The 24,934-nt window shown below is 39.1% G+C and overlaps 1 protein-coding gene across 3 annotated transcripts in view; it reads left to right on the forward strand.

The window, feature by feature from the left end:
- Window positions 1-24,639, forward strand: part of PRMT9 (protein arginine methyltransferase 9) — a 50,612-nt gene extending 25,973 nt beyond the window's left edge. For 2 of the 3 annotated variants that reach the window (XM_011956721.1, XM_011956734.1), the window contains 7 exons: window positions 342-448; window positions 6,607-6,799; window positions 9,107-9,290; window positions 12,282-12,996; window positions 20,401-20,554; window positions 23,264-23,386; window positions 23,681-24,639. In XM_011956721.1, the coding sequence (XP_011812111.1) occupies window positions 342-448; window positions 6,607-6,799; window positions 9,107-9,290; window positions 12,282-12,996; window positions 20,401-20,554; window positions 23,264-23,386; window positions 23,681-23,896 (1,692 nt within the window). In that variant the 3' untranslated portion in view covers window positions 23,897-24,639. The remainder of the gene's footprint in view (window positions 1-341; window positions 449-6,606; window positions 6,800-9,106; window positions 9,291-12,281; window positions 12,997-20,400; window positions 20,555-23,263; window positions 23,387-23,680) is intronic. The other variant, XM_011956729.1, reaches the window with a different exon arrangement.
- The last annotated feature ends 295 nt before the right edge of the window (window positions 24,640-24,934 follow it).

Raw genomic sequence — 24,934 nt, forward strand, 5'->3', positions numbered from 1 at the left:
TCCTGCCTCAGCCTCCCAAGTAGCTGGGACTACAGGTGCGTGCCACCACGCCCAGCTAATTTTTTGTATTTTTAGTAGAGATGAGGTTTCACCGTGTTAGTCAGGATGGTCTCAATCTCCTGACCTCGTGATCCACCTGCCTTGGCCTCCCAAAGTGCTGGGATTACAGGTGTGAGCCACCGTGCCCAACCCAAAAATATTTTTTAAGGAAGAAAAAAAATCTTTTACTTACTTTATCCTTACTTACTGTCTTTTTAGGTTTTTTATATTTTCATAGCTTATTATGCACACAAATTTTTAATACATGTGATAACATAATTTTTATTGTTATTTTTTTTTAGACCAAAGGTGAAAGTTGTAATTGTGAAAAGTATGGGAAAGTTATACCAGCAAGTGCTGTTATATTTGGGATGGCAGTAGAATGTGCAGAGATAAGAAGACAGCATAGGTAAGTGTATTAGTCCGTTTTCACACTGCTATAAAGAACCTCCCAAGACTGTGTAATTTATAAAGGAAAGAGTTTCATTCAAATGACTCACAGTTTTGAATGTTGAGGATGCCTCAGGAAACTTACAAACATAGCAGAAGGGGAAGCAGTCATGTCTTACATGGCAGCAGGCAGGTGAGGAGGGGGGCAGGGGGCGCAGAGAGAGAGAGCGCAAGACCACGTGGGTGAGCGTAGGAAAAACTACCATTTGTAAAACCATCAGATCTTGTGAGAATTCACTCCCTATCATGAGAACAGCATGGAAGAAACCGTTCTCATAATCCAGTCAATTCCCCTCCTTCAACATATGGGGATTACAATTTGAGATGAGATTTGGGTGGGGACATGGAGTCAAACCATATCAGTAACTGACTATTTAAATAGTAAATATTGAAAAATAATAATTGTAAAGAGAATATTACAGATATAAGCTACTGAATATGTATTTGGGTGAGGATTTGTAGTTTTGTGACCTTTAAATTCATGCTGCTTACACTGGTTTTATTCTTTTTTTTTTGTTGTTGCCTATTTTAAATGAAACTTCATGGTTAAAGCCAGTTCTTTTTTTAATGGAGAATTAATTTTGATACAACTTAGTACTCTTTAGTTGTTATAGATTCATGTAGAAAAATACTAAGTTCTGACTGATTTTAGGTGAAGTTGGAATGGAAGATTCCACTGTGAAAATAAATTTTGGTCTTAATTACTTCAATTTCCCTTTTCTTAAAAATTTCACTAATACTGTAATGATTTGTAGTTGGGCTGGATGGAATTTTAGGGTCTTTCTAAGCTTCTACCAATAACTTAATCATAAATGTAGCGTATAAATATTTTAGGACATACTGATAAGTGGTTTGAAAAAAATGAAAACCACCGTGAATCCCTCACCAGTAAGTTACTACTTTTCATCTATATATTCCTTTACTCTTTTTCTTTGTATGTTAGTAACAGGCAGATAGTAAAAATATTTAGAGATTGGTAGGACACAGGGCACTAACCAGCCAGTGGACTTAATTAGCAGATTGGCTGAATTAGAATGTACTGGTTGAATATTAGTTCTATGTAAGTAAATGTATGTGTGTGTAAATTTAATTTTGTTTAAAAACTCAGTAAATATATTTGCTTTTCCTTTGTGAGCCTTTTCATGTAATAGATTTTGTTCATAACTTTAAAAAATCAACTTCTTGGTGTTGTAGTTATTGGAGTTTAGACTTTTTGGATTGCTTCCACTTTTCTGCTTTTAAGAAGTAAGATAAACATCTTTGCACTTATGTCTTTGTGGATTTGTTTCTATTATTTTCTTAGGATAAATTCCTTAATAAGGAATTACTGAGAATATGTACAGTTTTCAGGCTGTAGGGATGCCTTACTGCATTGCCCACCAGAAAAGCTAGGTTGTGTCTTGCTGAGATTTCTTGCTGTAACATGACTGGACTCCTTCCCTCATTAGTTCCTCTTTAGGAGACCACTAATATTGTTTGCCTAAGCAAAGTAGAAATTAAATGGCTGGTATCTACATTTTGCAAAAGAATAACTTCATTATTGACTCATTTATTTAGCAAATGAGTGCCTGACTACAGTAGAAGTGCTATAGGAGCTTTTGTAAAAGTAAAAAGGGTGTACAGTTTGTTTGAGTAGGTGTAGGTCTGGATGAATGAGGCCAATATCTTTTTTTTTTTTTTTAAACAAAGTTCAGCAGTATGAGTTGAGGACTATGAAGAAAGGTGTTGACAAAATATATGTGAGTGCTACTGTTTTAACTGGTGGAAACAGTTATAAATCATTTTTATAAAAATTGCCATTTGGCACCTAATTAGCTGAATTTAATGCTCATCTCAATAAGCAAATGTTTAAGAATATCCAAGAAAACTTGCCTTATTAGGTATAACAACCTAGAAATAAAAAACAGTAATGTATTGATGCAGAAAGACAAATACATCAGTGGAGCACAATAAAGAATCTAGATACAGACCTTTGAATTTATATGGATTTAGTATATGATACAGGTGTGATATTTCAGATCAGTGGGGAAGGGATAAACTATTCCGGAAATGGAAATGGTGTGCTTCATTTGGGGAAAAAAGTTAGATCCCTGCTTTTAATTCTGGGTGAGTTAAACATCTGAATGTCAAAAAATCTATTTGATGGAGACCTTCCAAAGCAAAACACAGAGTAGGGCCCAGAAGCCACAGAACATTGACACATGTGACCACATTTTTGGTTTTTTATTATTTATTTATTTATTTATTTATTGAGATGGAGTCTTGCTCTGTTGCCCAGGCTGGAGTGCAGTGGCGCAGTCTCTGCTCACTGCAAGCTCCGCCTCCTGGTTTCATGCCATTCTCCTGCCTCAGCCTCCCAAGTAGCTGGGACTACGGGCACCTGCCGCCATGCCCGGCTAATTTTTTTGTATTTTTAGTAGAGACCGGGTTTCACTGTGTTAGCCAGGATGGTCTTGATCTCCTGACCTTGTGATCCGCCCGCCTTGGCCTCCCAAAGTGCTGGGATTACAGGCGTGAGCCACTGTGCCTGGCCTGTTTTTTTTTTTTTTTAATTAAATCAAATTAAATTTTACTTTAAGTTCTGGGATACATGTGCAGAACATGCAGGTTTGTTACATAGGTATATATGTGCCATGGTGATTTGCTGCACCTGTTAACCCATCATCTAGGTTTTAAGCCCCGCATGCATTAGGTATTTGTCCTAATGCTCTCCTTCCCCTTGCCCCTATTCCCCCGGCAGGCCCATGTGACCACACATCATCTTAACCAGGTGATTAAAGCTAACATCAACAGCAAGATTCCTCCAGATTCGATGCTTTTAGGATGCATTGCTTATATAGTACCACATCCAAAATGTGCAACCTGCTATCTAATTGTGAGAAAACCTCAGACAAACCCAAGTTGGGACCATTCTGTAAAACAGTTGGCCTCCCTTCTTAAAAAATGTCAGTGACATGAGAGACAAAGCAAAGATGAAGAACTGTTTCAGATGAAAGGAGATTAAAGAGACAGGACAGCTAAATTGAAACTATGAACTGTATTGGGAAAAAAAACTATATATATATATAGAGAGAGAGAGAGAGAGAGCGAGAGAGAGAGAGAGAGATGGGATCTTGGTGTGTTGCCCTGGTTGAAGTGCAGTGGCTCAATCATACCTCACTGCAGTCTTGACCTCCCAAGCTCAAGTGATCCTCTCACTTCAGCCTCCTGAGGAGCTGCAACCACAGGTGTGCACCACCATGTCTGGTTAATTTTTTAAAGTTTTTATAGAGACAGGGTCTTGCTGTGTTGCCCATGCTGGTCTTGAACTCCTGGACTCAAGGGATCCTTCTGCCTTAGCCTCCTAAAGTGTTTGGATTACAGGCATGAGCCACTGTGCCCTGCCTGCATTATTGATTTTTGATTCAGTTGACAAATACAGAATATGAACTGTAGGTTAGATGATACTGAATTTGATTGCTGTGATTAAGAGAATATTCTCATTTTTAATAAAGATACACTGAAGTATCTTTTGAGAAATAAACAGGCATGATGAATACAACCGACTCACAAATGGTACAGAATGTTTCAGTAACGTACAAATAGAGTGTTATACACAAATACTAAAAAAAGGTACGGAAGGATACACATTAAACTATTAACAGTGAAGAAATGAGAGGACAAGTACTGTGAAGGTGGACTTTTTACCATATTGCTTGAAGTTTTGACAATATATATTCACGTAGTTTATATTACATTAGAAAGAAATTGGCCGGGCGCAGTGGCTCACGCCTATAATACCAGCACTTCGGGAGGCCAAGGTGGGCAGATCGCGTGAGCTCAGGAGTTTGAGACCAGCCTGGGCAACATGGCGAAACCCTGTCCCTATAAAAAATACAAAAATTAGCCGGGTGTGGTGGCATGCACCTGTAATCCCAGCTACTCAGGAAGTGGAGGTAGGAGAATTGCTTGAGCCTGGTAGGTGGAGGTTGCAGTGAGCCAGGATCACACTTTTGTACTCCAGCCTGGGTGACAGCGTGAGATCTTGTCTCACACACAAAAAAATTGTCACATATTTTTTGTTTCAACTTGTGACTTTTAATTTTGAGTTATTAAAATCATTAGTTCCATTTGCTGATTCATCTTTTGAGAGTGTAATAAAATAATCTGTAAAAGTAGATTATTTGAACTTTTGAAATGTTATAAAGGCAAATTCTCTAAAAAAAAAAAAAAATGCCATTGAGTTGAGGTGAGGTGAGATGACGTTGGAGTATTTTCCTTTTAAAAATGTTGTTTAAATTTTTATAAAGTGTTTTTTCATTGTAAATTTTCTTTTTTCTTTTTTTGTTTTTTGAGACAGGGTCTTGCTCTGTTGCCCAGGCTGGAGTGCAGTGATGTGATCATAGCTCATTGCAGCCTTGAACTCCGAGGCTCAAGTGATCCTCCTGCCTCAACCTCCCAAGTAACTTGGACTCTAGGCACACACCACCATACCTGGCTATTTTATTTTATTCTATCTTATTTTATTTAGAATAATATTGCTATGTTGTCCATGCTGGTCTCTTAACTCCTGGGCTCAAGTGATCCTCCCACCTTGGCCTCCCAAAGTGCTGGGATTACAGGCGTAAGCCACCATGCGTGGTCCAATGTAAATTTTTATTGACATCAAACATTTTTATAGCAAGTGTGCGAGCCATAAGTTTATGATTTGATGAATTTTCATGAAGTTGATAGACCTGGGTAATCAGTGCTGACTGAGATCAAGGACCAGAATATTACCGCTATATAATATAAAGTGCGCAGGAAGAAACCCCTTCTCTTTACCAGCACCCCACACTCCCTAGAGCACCTACTATGCAGACTTCTTTTAATATTCTTTTTTTTTTTTTTTTTTGAGGCGGAGTTTTTTTTTTTGCCCAGGCTGGAGTGCAATGGTGTGATCTTGGCTCACCACAACCTCCGCCTCCCGGGTTCACGCCATTCTCCTGCCTCAGCCTCCCGAGTAGCTGGGACTACAGGCGCCCGCCACCTCCCCGGCTAGTTTTTTGTACTTCTTTAGTAGAGACGGGGTTTCACAGTGTTAGCCAGGATGGTCTCGATCTCCTGACCTCGTGATCCACCCGTCTCGGCCTCCCAAAGTGCTGGGATTACAGGCTTGAGCCACCGCGCCCGGCCTACTATGCAGACTTCTAATGCCATAGATTAGTGTTGCTTGTTTTGAATTCTATACAAATAGAACAATACAGTGTGATTTGTTTTTGTGTGCCTAGCTTCTTTTGTGTTTAGTTTGTTTATTCTCATTGCTGAATCATACTCCATTATATGACTATACTAGATTTGTCTGTTATACTACTGATAGATATTTGGGTTATATCAGTTTTCTTGGCTATCAGAAGCAGTGTAGCTATAAACATTCTTGAACATTCTTTTGGTGATAATATGTATTAATTTCTGTTGACTGTATTCTCAGAAGTAGAAATGCCAAACATTGTGAAACGGTTCCTACATTAAGAATGAATATGAATAGGTATGTTCAGCTCGAGTTGGCACTACAAAGTAGTCTTCCAAAGTAATCTTACTAATTTGATACTCCAATGGTGTATGAGACTGCATCCTTACCATACTTGGTATTGACTACTTGTTTTTTTCCATTCCGTCAGACGTGTAGTATGCATTGTGATTTTAACTCCATTTCCAGGGTGGCTGTTGAAGCCGAGCACCTTTTCATGTGCTCATTGGCACATGAAATGTTCTTTCGTGAAGTGTCTGAGTCTTTTGCCCATTTTTGTTTTTTATTAATATGCAGGAATTTTAAAATATATTTTGGATATGAGCCCTTTACGGAATATAGTTATTACAAATATCTTCTCTCAGTGGCTTGCCTTTTACTTTCTTACAGGGTGTTTTTTTTTTAAATGAGCAGATATTCTTAATTTTATTATAGACCTATTTGTAGTTGTTTTCCTTTATAGTTAGTGGTTGTATATGTGTGTGTATGTAGTTATGCTTAAGAAATCTTTGCTCATGAGGTTTTATTTCATTTTTGTATTTATTTTTTCTGGACTCAATATTGGATATGTTACTTGATTCTAAAAAAAATCCATCTTCCTCCCCCTCCCCTATTTTGTCTCTCTCCAGAGTGGGTATTAAGGACATTGCTGGTATCCATTTGCCAACAAATGTGAAATTTCAGAGTCCGGCTTATTCTTCTGTAGATGCTGAAGAAACAGTTGAACCTTATACAACTGAGAAGATGAGTCGAGTTCCTGGAGGATATTTGGCTTTGACAGAGTGCTTTGAAATTATGACAGTAGATTTCAACAACCTTCAGGTGAAAAAAAATTCAGTTACTATTTTCAAGCATTAAATTTCATGCATTGTTTAAAATAATATATAGGACAGTCTTATTTTATGAGTTTGCATGAAGATTCCACTTATTGTATGTAAAGAAAATGATTAAAGGGTAATTAGAATTTCTTCCTGAAATTATTTGCTTGCTTGCTTTCCTTGCTTTCTTTTCTTTCTTTTTTTCTTTGACAGTGTCCTGCTGTCACCCAGGCTGGAGTGCCACTGTGCCCAGCCCACTTATTTAAACACAAAGAAAACCCCCCCTAAGATTGTTGGGAATGTATAGGGTGCCAGGTGCTTTCACTTGTGTTATTAGGCAGCTCTTATGACATACTGCCATACAATTATAATTATCCTTGTGTTACGCAGATGAGGAAATTGTTGCTTACATTAAATAATTTCCACCCAAATTATTCAGCATGTGAATACAGGGGCAGGAATTCCAACCTAGGTCTTTCTGACTTTTCTCTGTATCATGCTGCCATTTCAAATTAACAAAATGAACAATAATCCAAATCTCTAGGTTGTATGTGTATTATGGTGACCAGCCTTCATGGTTTGCCCAGGACTGAAGAGGGTTCCGAGACTTGAGACTTTCTGTTTTGAAACCAAGATAATCCTAGGAAAAGCAAGAGAAGCTGATCACCCTAGTGTGTATGTGTGTGTGTTGGTGAATGGTGTGAGGATGTTCTGTATAGAGAAAGTGCCCAGCTGGGCACAGTGGCTCATGCCTGTAATCCCAGCACTTTGGGAAGCTGAGGCGGGTGGATTACCTGAGTTCAGAAGTTCAGGACCAGCCTAGCCAACATGGTGAAACCCTGTCTCTACTAAAAAAATACAAAAAAATTAGCCGGGTGTGGTGGCGGGTGCCTGTAAACCCAACTATTCGGGAGGCTGAGACAGGAGAATTGCTTGAACCCGGGAGGAGGAGATTGCATGAGCCAAGATCGCGCCATTGCACTCCAGCCTGAGCAACAAGAGCGAAACTCCATCTCAAAAAAAAAAAAAAGGTGCCGAAAGAAATTGGAAAGGTTACGTAGAGTTCTCTGAAGGTCTTTAATAAGTAAGGTTCAATGTTCAAGGACATAAATGTTATAAGTGAAACCTGTTTGGAGATAGAAGACTTTGTGGGGGGGTAATTTTAGCCTAAGTTTTTTTTTGTTTTTTTTTTTGAGACAGAGTTTCGCTCTTATTGCCTAGGCTGCAATGCAATGGTATGATCTTGGCTCACTGCAGCCTCCACTTTTTGGGTTCAAGCGATTCTCCTGCCTGAGCCTCCCTAGTAGCTGGGATTACAGGCACCCACCACCATGAGTAGCTAATTTTTGTATTTTTAGTAGACATAGGGTTTCACCATGTTGGCCAGGCTGGTCTCGAACTCTTGACCTCAATGATCCCCCGCCCCCCGGCCTCCCAAAGTGCTGGGATTACAGGCATGAGCCACCATGCCCAGCTAGCCTAAGATTTTTATAATTTAATAGAAGCTTTCCTTTATTATTTGTTACCACATTGTTCTTGAGGTTATCTGGAACTAATTTAACAATTCATTCAGCCTTGCTTACTGAGGCTGAGCTTTCTGAGCTTCAAGAGCATTCCTTACCTGTTATGACTTTCAGTAGCAAGTAACACGTTTGTAGCTGCCAGTTATCATTTTATTATTTTAAGGCTTTTTAACATTTTAATTTTTCTTAGCCACACACACAAATCTTATTAAGGTTCTAGTTTCAAAAGTCATGCATGTCTGTTTAACACTTTCAAGCAATACAGGATAGAAAGGAAAAAGTCCTAGTATTTTTCTTCCTTTTTAAAATCTCAACCCTTCTTTCCCCAGGTCACTAGTTAGAAGTGCGTCTTTCCAGACCTACTTTTCTGTACATACACACACACACTCCTTCTCTCTCTCTCTCTCTCTCTTACACATTCTTTCTCTCTCCCTACTCCCTCTCTCTCCCTACCCCCCTTCCATCCCCCTCTGTTTTCTAAACAAAACAGTCTCCATTGCTTTGTTACTTAACCTTTTTCATTCAACAATATATTATGGACTTCTTCTTTCCATATCAGCAATATATATCTGCTTCGTTCTTTTTAATAATAGCTACATGGTATTCCAATAAAATAGGTCAGAGCTTCCCAACCATTGTGCCTTACATGGTTATAGGTGTGCCAGTGTACTGAATCCCTCAGGGAGCTGGGCAGGACTAAGAACTCCAGAGATGGAAAATGGTAAGATATTGAGGCATGTATATATGAAATACATAAAACCCTTTCATTCCTTTTACATTTTTCTCAGGAATTAAAAAGTCTTGCAACTAAAAAGCCTGATAAGATTGGTATTCCTGTTATTAAAGAAGGCATACTAGATGCTATTATGGTTTGGTTTGTGCTCCAGCTTGATGATGAACATAGTTTATCCACAAGTCCTAGTGAGGAAACATGTTGGGAACAGGCTGTCTACCCCGTACAGGACCTTACAGGTAGGTCTTGTCAATTTTTTTTTTTTTAAACCTTTTGCTTTAATCTTCTAAGTATTCGAGTCAGTGGCAAAAAAAAAAAAAAAACTTTCGATATGAAGTTTTCAGTCAAGGGAGGTTGGTTAAATCTTTCAGAACTTCATTTTTTTTTTTTTTTCCAAAAGAAATTTGAAATAGGTAATATTTGTGGTTAAGAGAGACAAACACAACTCTGTTGCATAGCACTTGGAAAACCTATCATTATTTCTTCAGCTCTGATTTTTCTAGTTATCAGTAGATGAAAGAAGTCCTGCTCCATTATTTCATGGGAAGTATTGGAAAAGTACTGCTTTTAGTGCAGGAGTTCTTACTCCTTAGAGAAGCTGATGACGTCTCTGGAGCCCTGGGTCATAAAAATGTACACATTCATACAGGCACAAAGTTTTTCAGTTTTAGAGAGTTCATGGATCTGTGAACTTCCCTAGGGAAGTTCTGTATTAAAGATTTTTATTTGGTATGGAAATTGTTTTTACAGTTATTCGATGGGTTTAATGTGAGTTTAAAGTAGTTGAATTATATAGAATCACTACCCTTTTTAGGCTGGGTATGGTGGCTGACACCTGTATTCCTAGTACTTTGGGAGGCCCCCGTGGGAGGACTGCTTGAGGCCAGGAGTTTAAACCAGCCTGGGCAACATAGCGAGACCTCACTTCTTTTTGTCTTTTTTTTTGAGATGGAGTCTCACTCTGTCACCCAGGCTGGAGTGCAGTGGCGCAATCTCAGTTCACTGCAACCTCTGCCTCTTGGGTTCAAGCGATTCTCCTGCCTCAGCCTCTTGAGTAGCTGGGACTACAGGTGCATGCCACCACGCCCAGCTAATTTTTTGTATTTTTAGTAGAGATGGGGTTTTGCTGTGTTAGCCAGGATGGTCTTGATCTCCTGACCTCTTGATCCGCCCACTTTGGCCTCCCAAAGTGCTGGGATTACAGGTGTGAGCCACCGTGCCCGGCTGCAAGACCTCGTTTCTACAAAATGAAAAAAATTAACTGGGGATGGTGGCAAGTGCTTGTAGTTCCAGCTACTTGGGGCACTGAGGAAGAAGGCTCCCTTGAGTCCAGGAGGTTGAGGCTGCAGTGAGCCAAGACTGTAACACTGCACTCCAGCCTGGGCAACAGAGGGAGATCTTGACACACACACAGACACACACACAGACACACACACACACACACACACACACACACACACAGAGACAGAGAGAGAGAGACATCTATTCTTAAACTGGAAGTTAATACATCTATTTCTGTTTAGTTTCTTAATCAAGGGATCTAATTTGGCAAGGTCATAAAAGCCTGGAATCAGTATATTGTTGTGGCTAGTATGTTGTTTTTGGAGTCAGTTAGGTAGATTTGGATTCAGTTCTTGGCTCTGCTACTTACTGAATCCCTCCTGGCCATCCCTGCCACTTGTTTCTCAGAGCTTATGTTGTATGATATATAAAAATGGGATGACACCATTTATCTTGCAGCACTGTTTTAGGGATTCTTAGAGATAGTAGGTATAAAATGCCTACCACAGTGACGGGCACTCAGTGAATGATATTTTTTACTTGTGTTTGTTCTAACTCTCTTTTACCTGTAGTAACTTAGACAGATGTCTTTTGTTTTTTAATCCTTAGAGAAAGGACATTTATATGTTTAAGCATAAGAATAGCAATTTATGGCTGGGCTCAGTGGCTCATACCTGTAATCCCAGCACTTTGGGATCCTCCTGCCGAGGTAGGAGGATTGCTGGAGTTCAGGAGTTTGAGACCAGCCTGGTCTCTTCTAAAAAATTTTAAAAATTCAGGTATGGTGGTGAGCGCCTGTAGTTCCAGCTACTCTGGAGGCTGAGGTGGGAGGATAGCTTGAGCCCTAAGATTGAGGCCACAGTGATCATACCACTATACTCCAGCCTAGGCCACAAAGCAAGACACTGTCTCCAAAAAACCCAAAAAAGTGTAACAATTTCTATTTTCAACTAGTTCCAGGGCTAATGAGAAGGAATTGCGATTATACATTTATACATTGACATTTTAAAATTTTACTACATGTAGGCCAGGTGCAGTGGCTCATTCCTGTAATCCCAACACATTGGAAGGCTGAGGCAAGAGGATCACTTGAGCCCAGGAGTTCAGGACCAACCTGGGTAAAATAGCAAGACCTCACCTCTATTTAAAAAAAAAAAAAATAGCTGGGCCTGGTGGCATGCATCTGTAGTCGCAGCTACTTGGGAGGCTGAGGCAGGAGAATCGCTTGAGCCCAGGAGTTGGAGGCTGCAGGGGCCTTGTTACACCACTCCCAGCCTGGGTGACAGAGTGAGACCTTGTCTCAAAAAGACAAAACAAAACAAACAGAAGTTTTCCCACATATGAAAGGAGTATGATATGGTCTTTATTGTAGGACTTGGTTCTTCTTTATACTTTGAAGTTCCTAGACATGCAAGAATGTCTAAAATGCTTACAGTTAACAAATATAACTGTTACAATTCTGTTGAATGTTACCTTGTTCTTTTGGAAGTTTCTCTTAGAGAAAAGAATGTCCCTTTAAGCTAAAGTGAGGTTTGATATTTATCCCTGAATTTTATCTTTGTTGTTATTAGCCTTCATTACCAAAGATGATAGAGTCCCCTGCAGTACTCCACCAACACCCCAATTTGGGGATATGGGGAAACCTAGTGATGGCAGTAAAAACATTATCATACTGATAGTCTCAGGGTCAATCATGGAGCTCTCAAATGTCTCCATTATGCTACTGGTTAATTGAGTCTTCAAATTTCAGTTTTTCCCTAAGTAAATCTGGTAGGGTTTTCCTGGTTTTTTTTTTTTTTTTTTTTGGTATATTAAATTATTATTTGTAATCCTTTCTATAGTGATTTAAAGAATGGGGGGGGTTAGATGGAGGATGGAGATGTTTATGTGATCCTCTGTCTTATAAGCACTCCATATATATATTTTTTCTTTCTTACTATTTAATGAAGACTACTGGATAAAGCCTGGAGACCATGTGATGATGGAAGTGTCTTGTCAAGACTGTTACTTAAGAATCCAGAGTATTAGTGTCTTGGATTTGGAATGTCAAATGGATGTTGCAAGAAGTTTTACCCAGAATAAAGACTTGTTGTCGTTAGGAAATGAGGCTGAACTTTGTAGTGCCCTTGCTAACCTTCAGACCAGTAAACCAGATGCTGTAGAGCAGACATGTGTATTGGAATCTACAGAAATTGCTTTACTTAACAACATCCCATATCATGAAGGCTTTAAAATGGCAATGAGCAAAGTTTTGTCTTCACTGACTCCAGAGAAACTGTATCAGACCATGGATACTCTCTGTCAGAATGAGATGAGCTCTGGAACTGGACAGAGTAATACTGTACAGAACATCCTTGAACCTTTCTATGTGTTAGATGTGTCTGAAGGCTTCTCTATTCTGCCTCTTATTGCTGGCACACTTGGGCAGGTTAAACCATACAGTTCTGTGGAGAAAGACCAGCATCGTATTGCTCTGGACCTCATATCTGAAGCCAATCACTTTCCTAAAGAAACACTTGAGTTTTGGCTGAGACATGTGGAGGATGAATCTGCTATGTTACAAAGGCCAAAATCAGACAAGTTATGGAGCATAATTATATTGGATGTCATTGAGCCATCTGGGCTCATTCAGCAGGAAATAATGGAAAAAGCTGCAATATCCAGGTAAAACACAACATAATAACTTTTGGGTTTTTTTTTTTTTTTTGAGCTCAGATTTTATGTAAATTCCTTAAGTTCTTTAATGGCATAACTGTAAAAATAAGTCAAGATCATTGTATGCTCCTCAAGCATTACTTTTCAGGCTGTGTGACTTCATTTGATGCTAAAATCGTCCCAGGTTTGGCCAGTGGGAGGTCCTTTAAACTAGTTCCTGTGTCTTTTTGACACATTCCCATAATTCTTTGAGCATGTTCTTACTTTGGTGCAACCAGATGTTTTACTTCCATCTTGAATTTTTCTCAACCCCAACCTTAGGATTAGTCTTTCTCCAGGGGACTCTGGTTCCTTTTGGTTACTTTTAGTGGAGAACTATATTTTGAAACCAAGATATATATATCTTTAAGTGTGGTGATATTAATAGTTGTGGGCTTTTCATATGTGGCTCTTATTATGTTGAGGTAGTTTCCTTCTATTCCTAGTTTGTTGAACGCTTTTATCATGGAAGTGTGATTTTTGTCAAATGCTTTTTCTGCATCCATTGAGATGATCATGTGGTCTTCATTCTGTTAATGTGATGTATTGTAGTAATTGGGCTCCTGTCTTGGCTTTCCAGAGTGTTGGGATTACGGGTGTGAGCCACTGTGCCTGATCTGCAGTTGTTTTTAAATAATCATTCTTGCTGGAAGCGGTGGCTCATGCCTGTAATCCCAGCACTTTGGGAGGCCAAGGCGGACTGATCACCTGAGGTCTGGAGTTTGAGACCAGCCTGAGCAACATGGAGAAACCCTGTTTCTACTAAAAATTAAAAGGAGCTAGGCATGGTGGCGCATGCCTCTAATCCCAGCTACTTGGGAGGCTAAGGCAGGAGAATCACTTGAACCTGGGAGGGGGAGGTTGCTGTTAGCTGAGATCGCGCCATTGCACTCCAGCTCTGGGCAACAAGAGCGAAACTCCATCTCAAAAAAAAAAAAAAGTTCATTCTTAAGTTCTATTCACTCATGCTAGTTTAAAATACAGGGGAAAGCTTGAAGGCTTGGTAAACTCTTTCATTTTTTGTTTTTTTAAAAACCATGACTATGGTTTGAATGTCTCCTCCAAAGCTCATGTGTTGGAAAGTTAATCCTCAGTGCAACAGTGTTGAGAGGTGTGATATTTAAGTGGGGATGAGGTCAGGAGGGCTCTGCCTTCATAAGTGGATTAATGCCATTTCCATGGATGGGAGTGGGGTTTTTTATACAGGATGAGGTCAGCCCTCTTGCCCTTTCTCTCTCTCTCTCCCTCTCCTCTATCTCTCTGCCCTCTGCCATGAACAGTCAGCCAAATAAGTTTCTGTTCTTTATAAATTACCCAGTCTGTTGTATTTTGTTAGACTTTTGAGTTACAACATTATTTTTTTCATTGCTGAAGGCATGGATGGTTCTGAAGTATCATTTAGCTTTGCAAAAGATTTCTGAGCAGTCTAGCAGTTGCAGTAATGTAAGTAACAACAAAACACTCAACGTTAGTAAAGATAAGCAGAGTTTCAAAGCAATGGTCATTTTATCTGAACATAGCTAAGATCTGACACTATCTTTTAGTCCCCACCCTAAGGATAGGGAGGGGGTCTTAGTCACCATTCATCTCATTCACATATAGAAGTTGAGTTGCAAGGATAATAACAGAGAAAAAAAAATTGCAAGCATAGATAACGGAGAACTAAACTGATTATCACTTAGTTGATAGTGTCAGATCCCACAGGCTGAGGACTCAGTTCCACAGACTGCCCCCTACTTCAGATGCCAGTTACAAGTAGTGGGTTGTCACTTGTACTTCTCACAGGCTGTAAATTGGAAGTTCCTGAGACCAATTCTTCGAGTTCCGTTAATTTGCTAGTGTGGTTCACAGAACTCGGGGAAACACTTTACTTATGTTTGCCCATTTCATTTATTATGAAGGATGTTACAAAGGATACAAATGAAGAGCCAGATGAAGAGATGTGTATAGCAAGCATGTGGGAAGTGGCACGGGGCTTCCATGTCCTCTCTGGGCACCCTCTAGGAACCTCCATGTGTTCAGCTACCTGGAAGCTCTCTGAACTTTATCTTTCTGGGTTTTTATGGAAGCTTTGTTAGCCCCCAACCCAGGGCTGGGTAGGGGCCCTTAGTCATCATTTATCTCATTAGCATACAGAAGACACCATTCTGTAGGTTCCAAGGGTGTTAGGAGTTCTGTAGCAGGAAACAGGATGAAGACCAGATATATATGTATCTTATTATAATCACAATATCATATTTGCCCTATGTATACTTTGTATTCGGCTATTCCTGAGTTGTATCCTTTGTAATGAATCCGTAAATATAAGTAAAGTGTTCTTCTGAGTTCTGTGAGCCATTCTGACAAATTATTGAACTCAAAGAGGACATTGTGGGAACCCTTGATTGTTACAGCCTGATGGGTTCTTCTTGCCCACTGCCCAGAAAAGCCAATACAGCGAGAACAGCAGAAGTTGCAGTAGGAAAGTTTAGGTGGGCTCATGCCTGTAATCCCAGCACTTGGGGAGGCTGAGGTGGGTGGATCACTTGAGGTCAGGAGTTTGAGACCAGCCTGGCCAACATGGTAAAACCCCGTCTCTACTAAAAATACAAAAATTAGCTGGGAATGGTGATGTGTGCCTGTAATCCCAGCTGCTCAGGAGGCTGAGGCAGGAGAATCGCCTGAATTTGGGAGGCAGAGGTTGCAGTGAGCCAAGATTGCACCACTGCACTCCAGCCTGGGCAACAGTGTGAGACTCCGACTAAAAAAAAAAAAAAAAAGAAAAGAAAAGTGTGTAATTATCACAAGGCAGTCAAGTGGAAGAATGGGAGATGTTTTTCAAATCCACCTCCCTGAGAACTCAGAGGCTAGTTTTAAAGAATAATTTGGTGAACTGGTGGCTAGGGAATGGATACTGCTGACTGGTTTGGGATGAAATCATAGGGATGTCAAAAACGGTCTTCCTGCACTGAGTCAAGTTTCTGGGTGGGAGTCATAGGAGCAGTTGAGTCTGAAAAATATCTCAAAGACCAATCTTAGGTTTTACAATACTGATGTTATCTATAGGAGCAATTGGGGCAGTTATACATCTGGTGACCTCTGGCTCCATGATTCCTGAGCAGTAAGGCATTATAGAAAAGCAAGCTAGGGTACAATGACTGGGTATCATTTAATTGTGCCTACATTTTAGCAGAATTCAGGCTCCTCCCATAATCCTAACCTTGTGGCCTTTCCTTAGTTTTACAGTGGCTGTTTTGGTCCCTGAACAAGGAAAGGGTTCATTTTCAGGAAGGGACTATTATCATCCTTGCTTTAAAGTTAAACTGTAAACTAAAATTCCTCCCACAGTTAGCTCACCCTATGCCTGAGACAGTCAGTTTGTGAGGTTAGAAGCAGAATGGAGTGAGCTATGTTAGATTTCTTTCACTGCCATAATTTTTGCAAAGGTGGTTTCAGTTTTATAGATGACCAAAAGTACTGAAAGTCCAGGACCTACAGTTGGCATCAGAACTGGGGGCAGTCATGTGGGATGGAGCCCTTATAGCACTTGATGCTAACTCCAGGTAATGTCAGTATTGATTTCAGTTGTAGTACACTCAAAAGGTATCTGAGAATTTTTTGGAGTGGGAACCTCCTCCCTGCCCCCCGCCACCACCACTTGGTGTCAGAAGTTTTATTTTTATTTCTTTTAGACAGGCTGTCACTCTGTCGCCCAGGCTGGAGTGCAGTGGCATGATCATGGCTCACTGCAGCCATGACTTCCTGGGCTCAACCTATGTTTTATAAATAGAAACGGTTCATAAGACTACTTAAGTGACTCACATGATATCGTTCTCCAACTCTCTTTCTCCCATAGATTTCATGACTATAAGGTTAGCTTTTATAAACCTGTGTGCTTTTTTAACATTCTGATTTCATAGAATGGTACCCTCTTGTGGCTATTTGGGGAGTGAAGGGTTGTTAGTCAAGCAACATAAAGTTCTGTGGCTAGTCTCTCCTTTCAGAGACCTTTGTGATCCTGAAGAAAATTAGGTCTGATTTTCACTTAAATGCATCACAGTTAGCAGATAACGTCAATTGTTCAGATAATTTTAATAACATGAGTTTTCAGGATTAAACTTGATCCTTTTGAGGAAAAAAGATTTTTCCAGTGATTTGGGAAGACATAAAATTGTAGCCAGTTTGGTAAAGGCATAGATTGGAATTTGGTTAAGAGCTGTGCAATTTTATTATGAGGTGTGAAATTTCACTAACTGTGGAGATTGAATGTCTACCAGACTACCTAATATGCCAAAAAGTTGATAGGAAAGGAATAGCAACAATGAGTAAAGCACTGGGGGCAGGGTGGAGTCCTTTTTAGGCTAATTTACGAATATAGGATTTATTACAACTCTAAAGGATCACGTCATTATATTTAGTGGGTGAAGAGAGATTATCCTGGTACAGAATCATGACTTATCTTTATCAGTCTGGTGCCATTACATTTGGAGTCATCTCTTAACTTTGCTTGCTGAATCTGTGCTCCTCACATTACGGCTGGGGATATGGCTTCCTGTTAGCTTGTCTTTAGGAGAGAGTGAGCTGTTACAAGAGCAGACTGTTTCCTTATTAACTTTTCCTCAAATGTATTATTTTGAAAATTTTCAAACTTAGGAAAAATTGCAAGAATAATAACAGAGAACACTAGATTATTGTTTACTTTACTGAACCATTTGGTAGTTGATTGTTGGCATCATAAACTTCATCTTTTCTTTAGTATTTAGCATGTGTTCCCTAAGAACAAATGTTTTCCCCTACATATCACAATAAAATTATCCCAGGATATTTCACATTGATAAAACAATAGTTTTAATACTAATAATAGTATTAATATATAATAATACTAATAATAGCACTAATATATAGTGCATATTAAAATTTCTCATTACCCTAGTAATATTCTTCATTGCTTTTCTTCCCAGTCTAGTTCTAATCAAGAGTCTTACATTGCATTTAGTTGCCATGTCTTGTCATTATAATTTAATTGTCCTTACTTTAGATATCTTTAAGTGGTTATAGAATTGAGATAATCAGTTTAGTAAGAGACCGGAGAATTAATTGAAATCTAATTCAAGAGCAGTAGTGCCAAAGTAGTTTTGAGGAATGGGGTGTTTTATAGCTTAGCTTGTCTAGGTTTTAATGATCTGTTTAGGGAGACTGCATAGTATATAATTTTGGAAATGTTTATGAATTACTTTTTAAGATATGAACAAATGTGTTGGTGAAATGTTTAGTTCTGTATTTTTATAAGTAGATTCTTACTCTAAATATTTAATTTAGGAGTAAAAATGTACTGTGAAATGTACATATGATAATATAAAGTTCACCTGCCTAGTATGCTGTTCTAGAAATTCAAGTAGGAACAAGCTTGGAATATTCAGTAAAAATGTAGATTTGACATTTGATTGTAAATGTGGCAAATGAAAATAATTACTTGGTTTAAAGTATCCTCCACCTCTGTTTCATTGGATGTCAGTAGGTGGCTCACCCACCCTTCTCTCCCTTCCCACATAGCACATAGCTCAGGTGTGAGGAAACAAGACTACATAGGTAGGTGTGGAAGCTGCCTTGGCTTAAGAGCCCTTCGCTTCATATAGCAACTCTTCTCCCATGGGCACAGCTTCCACAGCCTAGCAATATGAACACCTGGTTAAACTCTCAGGGAAGCCCACACGTGGTATGGGTTCCCGTCAGGCATTTATCCTTTGTTCATAGTTCTCTCCGTCCAGATATAGTCTACCTATTAAGAGATTTTTTTTTTTAACCTTAAGCAGTGTTGCTGATAAACACAGCTGACATTCTATTCTTATAAGATTTTCAGAGAAAGAGAAGGTAAACCCAAGGTCAACTGTAGGAAGAGAAAGGATTTTGTTAACCCTTGACTCTATCTCCTTGAGTATTAGAGTATTTGGACTTTTTTTTTTTTTTTTAAATTTTGCATTTGGAGTGTTTGACCTTTTATTTTGAAATAATTTTCAAGCCTTTGGAGAAGTTAAAGAATAATACAAAGAACTTACCATATACCTTACACTCAGATTCACAAACTATTAATATTTTACCACATCTGCTAAATTGTTCAGGAAAAAACATTTCAGGCTCTTTCCCTGAACCATAGATACAATGTGTCTTTACTCCTAATACCTTGGAATGCATAGGACATTCACTTATATAACCACTGTACAATTATTAAAATCAGGAAATTTACAGAGATACAATACTGTTGTCTAAGCTACAAACCTTATCCAGGTTTCACCAGTTGTCCTTTGTAGCTTTTCTATTCCTGGTCTGGAATCCAATCCAGGATCATATATTCCATTTAGTTTTCATGTCTCTTTAGTGGTGCAATCACTGCTAACTGCAGTGTGGACCTCCTGGGCTCAAGCGATCCTCCCACCTCAGCCTCTTGAGTAAGCTGGGACTACAGGTGTGCACCACCACACCTGGCTAGTTCATTTATTTGTAGAGATGGGGTCTTGCTATGTTGCCTAGGCAGGTCTTAAAATACTGGGCTCAAGCAATTCTCTCACCTTGGCCTCCCACAGTGTTGGGATTATAGGCATCTCGGCCACCGTGCCCAGCCTGTCGCATTATTTTTGATGTTAATACAGTCACATGGTTTAAGTTGTATCTACACATTTCTCCATTCAGTAAGTCACTATTTCCCCCTTTGTGATAAGTCATTTGTGGGGGTGATACTTTGAGACTGTAAAAGGATATTTTCCTAATCAAACTTTGACCTACTAGTTTTAGCATCCATTGATGACTCTTTCTTGAATCTAAAGACGTATGTTCATTTAAATAGCTAACTGGTCATTTTTCTCTTTCATTGATCAGTAGTTACTTTGACTCGAGAAATTATTTCTAGTGGTTTACTATTCTGAAATACCAGCCATGAATAATTGAAAATCCATTAGACGCTGTGTAATCTGTAGCTCTTTACTGATTTATCATGATTCTTAGTTACTGATGTTTATACAATGGAGGGGATTACAAAGGGTTTCTTTTGTTTTATGTTTTTTTGAGACAAAGTCTCACTCTGTCAGCCAGGGTGTAGTGCAGTGGTGGGATGTATTTCACTGCAACTGCTACCTTTTGGATTCAAGCAGTCCTCCTGCCTCAACCTCCCAAGTAGCTGGGACTATAGGTGCATGCCATAGTGGTGTTTATCAAAACCATGCTTGGCTAGTTTTTGTATTTTTTATAGAGATGAGGTTTTGCCATGTTGCCTAGGCTGGTCTTGAACTCTTGGGCTCAAGTGATCCACCCACCTTGGCCTCCCAAAGTGCTGGGATTACAGGCGTGAGCCACTGTGGCCCAGCCGCAAAAGCTTTTTAAAATATGTACTTTTTTCCTTAGGTGTTTACTACAATCTGGAGGCAAGATCTTTCCTCAATATGTGCTGATGTTTGGGTTGCTTGTGGAATCACAGACACTCCTAGAGGAGAATGCTGTTCAAGGAACAGAACGTACTCTTGGATTAAATATAGCACCTTTTATTAATCAGTTTCAGGTAAGTGTCTAGAGGAGAAGTTCAACCAGGATGCTGTTGAACAGTCTACCTTCGCTCCCTCTTTAGTCACTGTTTAATCTAGCTAAACACAGTGACTAAAGTTTAGCTGGATTAAACACAGTGACTAAGAGCACTTAGATTCTTACCTACAAAGGAACTTATTATAGGTAAAAATCAACCTAGATGTTACAGTAACCAAGGAATTTTGTCATGACTGCTGATAAAAGTTTATAGGTATTTGGCCAGGTGTGGTGGCTCATGCCTGTAATCCCAGCACTTTGGGGAGGCTGAGGCGGGTGGATCACTTGAGGTCAGGAGTTCAAGACCAGCCTGGCCAACATGGTAAAATCCCACCTCTACAAAAATACAAAAAAATTAGCCAGGTATGGTGGTGCATGCCTGCAATCCCAGCTACTCTGGAGACTAAGGCAGGAGAATCTCTTGAACTCAGGAGGCAGAAGTTGCAGTGAGCCAAGATCATGACACTGCACTGCAGTCTGGATGACAGAGCGAGACTGCATATCAAAAAAAAAAAAAAGTTTATAGATACTCCTCTGAATCACTGTCATAAATGGAAGAAGGGTCCTAGGTTTTAATCTTATGAAAGAGTGGTCTTTGTCCAAAAAAGATTTATGTTCTAAACTTGAACCCTTACATTGAGACCTCAGGCTGGCAGCTGATAAGTATCAGCAGCTAATGCTCAGATTCTAGGAAATCAGACTGCGGAGAGCAGGAATGCAGGAGCCTAGGAAAACAGCTCAAGCAAAAGGGGGTTAGCGTCTGTTTAGGAAATAAGGAGTCAAGATTTAGAAATGGGCTGGGCATGGTGGCTCACAGCTGTAGTCCTGGCACTTTGCGAGGCAAAGGTGGGGCAGATTGCTTGAGCTCACAAGTTCGAGATGAGCCTGGGCAACATGGGGAAACCCTGTCTCTACAAAAAATACAAAAATTATCTGGGCTTGGTGGTGCATGCCTGTAGTCCCAGCTACTTGGGAGGCTGAGGTAGAAGAATTGCTTGAGCCTGGGAGGTGGAGGTTGCAGTGAGCTGAAATCACAACACTGCACTCCAGCCTGGGTGACAGAGTAACAAATGTTTACTGAATGTCTGCTACATGTACATTTAGATTTGGAGAACAGGGCTATAAATAAAGGTAGAATTTTTGGTAAGTTGGATGTGGGCTATGAAAGAGGACTCCATTTTATTTTTAGGTGAAAGCACCTAGAAGAATGGTTCCCATTTACTGATAATGGGGAAAATAGGATCAGGCTTTGTATGTTGCTGTGGTCACTGAGCAATTGGGTAAGAATTCAGAGAAAGCTCTGGGCTGAAGATTTAAATTTGGCAGCAGCATGTAGCTAGTATTTAAGGCCATAAGACTGGATGAAATAGCATGGGGGCATGTTGATAAAGAGGGCTGGGAACTGAACTCTAGAGAACTCATAAGGTTATGAGCTTGGTTTGGTTGGTTACATAGAAGGAACTGGTAAAGATGACAGGAGGGCCAGGCAAGGTAACTCATGCCTATAATCCTAGCACTTGGGGAGGCCAAGGAGGGCAGATTGCTTGAGTCCAGGAGTTCGAGACAGCCTGGGCAACATGGCAAAAACCCATCTCTACAAAAAATGCAAATATTAGCCAAGTGTGGTGGTAGGCACCTGTAGTCCTCGCTACATGGGAGGATCACTTGAGCCCAGGGAGGTTGCAGTGAGCTATGATCACACCACTGCACTCCAGCCTGGGGAACACAGTGAGACCCAGTCCCCCCCCAAAAAAAAACAAAAAAAACAAAAGTGGGGGCTGACTATGAGGTATGGGTTCAGCAGTGTGGGGATTAGGAGGCAGGTGATAAGAGGTGACATCATGAGAATCTAAGGCTTCTTCTGGTTTGATGTAAAAATAGGAGCATAACAAGGAGTCTTAGAAATGGTGTGGGGTTACTGTTAGAGTTTTTATGGGGAGGAAAGGCTGGATGCTTTCAAGGATGCCCAGGGAGAGGTGAATGTATCTGTGTCCTGTTTTGCCTTATACAAGGAAAATGACAGTTTCCTTTGTTTCAAATGAGGATGAAGCTAAAAATTATTAGTATTAAATAGTAGCATTCAATTGCTACTAAACTTGATAGACCATTTAATAGTGATTCTCAACTTTGTACATTGGAAACATATGGGGATCCTATCTCCAGATGGTTTGGGGTGTGGCCTGAACAGTTGGGCTTTTAAAAAGCTCCCCAAGTGATTTTAATTTGCAGCCAAGATTGAGAACCACTGCCTTCTAGAAATAAACTTATTTTCCAAATGAAATCAGTTATTCTTTGATTGAATCTGGCATCATATCTGAAATTCAATTAGTATTGTACCATTATTTCATAAACAAATACTTGGGTTAAAAATTTTTAGAGCTGTTTAGCTTAAGAAAAAATTTAATCTGTTCCCATCCAAATGAAAGATCTACAGGTAATGGAAACCAGAGCAAATTATCTAACCTGCCTAAACCTTGGTTTGTTCATTCTTTTTGTACTGGAACAATGAAAGTTCTAATGAAAGCCAGCCTTAGCTTGATGTGGGAATATAAAGGAGGTAATGTAAAAAGTATTCTATCATACTGAGTCAAGTACAAAGCAAGCCCTGACCACAAAAGGAATGTGTAAAAGTGAAAAACTTGAGCCCTGACCACAAAAAGTGAAAGTGAAAAATTTATACTTTCTCTAGGTACCTATACGTGTATTTTTGGATCTGTCCTCATTGCCCTGTATACCTTTAAGCAAGCCAGTGGAACTCTTAAGAATAGATTTAATGACTCCATATTTGAACACCTCTAAAAGAGAAGTAAAGGTAAGGACAACATGCAAAATGATTTCGTTATTGTTTAGAATAATTATCTTAAATTAGGTGATACTTTTATACATAGTTTTAGCTACTTTAAAGATTTAAATCTTATTTTCTGAACAGTATCCAAAAATGGATTTAAGTAAATTAGTCAATAGGTTAATATTGATATGAATTAGCTGGTGAAATGTATTTTAAAATAATTCTTGTATTTAAAAGTAACTAAAAAGAGAAAGAAGACTTATTTAAGTCTACTCTATGTACTCTGATGATATTTTCATAATTTCTTAATTTTCATAGGTACACATTTGTAAATCTGGAAGAGTGACTGCTATTCCATTTTGGTATCATATGTACCTTGACGAAGAGATTAGGTTGGATACTTCAAGTGAAGCCTCCCACTGGAAACAAGCTGCAGTTGTTTTAGATAATCCCATCCAGGTTGAAATGGGAGAGGAACTTGTACTCAGCGTTCAGCACCACAAAAGCAATGTTAGCATCACAGTAAAGCAATGAAGAGCAGTTTTCCAATGAAAACTATTTAAATAGAGCATCAACAAGTACAAAATTCTTATCTTAATTAGTGGGGGGTCTATAAAAATTCCTTGTAATGGTCAAATATTTTTAAACATTGACATTAAAGCATATTTTAAAAGATTCTAAATAAAAGAGGAGCATTATTATAGAAATACTGCTGCAGATTTGCTTTCTGGAAAAGGATACATCACTAGTTTTTTGAATTAGGAAACTTCTTTTGCTCGATATTACGGAATAGGGATTTTAAAAGTCTTATTGTTATTGACGTGTCAATAAGTGAAGCAAAACTTTACTTTTGTAGGCATCTTGGCCTTTTTTCTTAAATCCAAACTTGTAATTGGGAAACACAAAGGCTTCCACTGAAGACTGAGGGTTATGGTTACCTGTAAATTCCAATCTCGCTTCCTTTAAATACTCAGTGTACATCTGAAACATCTCAGGTTTTGTTTTGAGAATGCAAGCTTGAAAAAGAATTTAAGCTATAAGCTAAATGTAATTACAACAGTTAAGGAGTTAGGGAGTAAATCTTCAGGAGGCAGCATTTTTCTTGGTCTGCTTTGGCAAAAGAACATTTAAAATCTGGTAACAACAAAGTTAAACTGAAGAAAGAGTTAATCCTAAACTATTTTTCAAAGTTTTGATTTGGATGCACAATAAGTATATTAGTTGATCCAATTTTTACAGACTTTTGAAATAAAGGAAGATCATTATTATGCCTCCTATATGCTGTATACTCTTTGGAAGTCACAAATAAGATGGATCTTTGCTCCAGAGTACCTATTCTTGGTACCTCTATTATTATACTACCCGGCTTTATTTTTAAAATAAATTTTATTGCATACATTTAAGGTATACGACGTGAAGCAAATTAACATATCCATCATCTCAGTTACCCATATATTTTTTGTTTCTGACAAGAGCAGCTGAAAGCTACTCATTTAGCATGAATCCCAAATACAGTACAATTTTGTTACCTAAAATCCTCATGTTGCATATTAGATCTCTAGACTTGTTCAT

Source organism: Colobus angolensis, unplaced genomic scaffold (genome assembly GCF_000951035.1).
Source record: "Colobus angolensis palliatus isolate OR3802 unplaced genomic scaffold, Cang.pa_1.0 Scaffold111, whole genome shotgun sequence".
NCBI lineage: Eukaryota > Metazoa > Chordata > Mammalia > Primates > Cercopithecidae > Colobus > Colobus angolensis.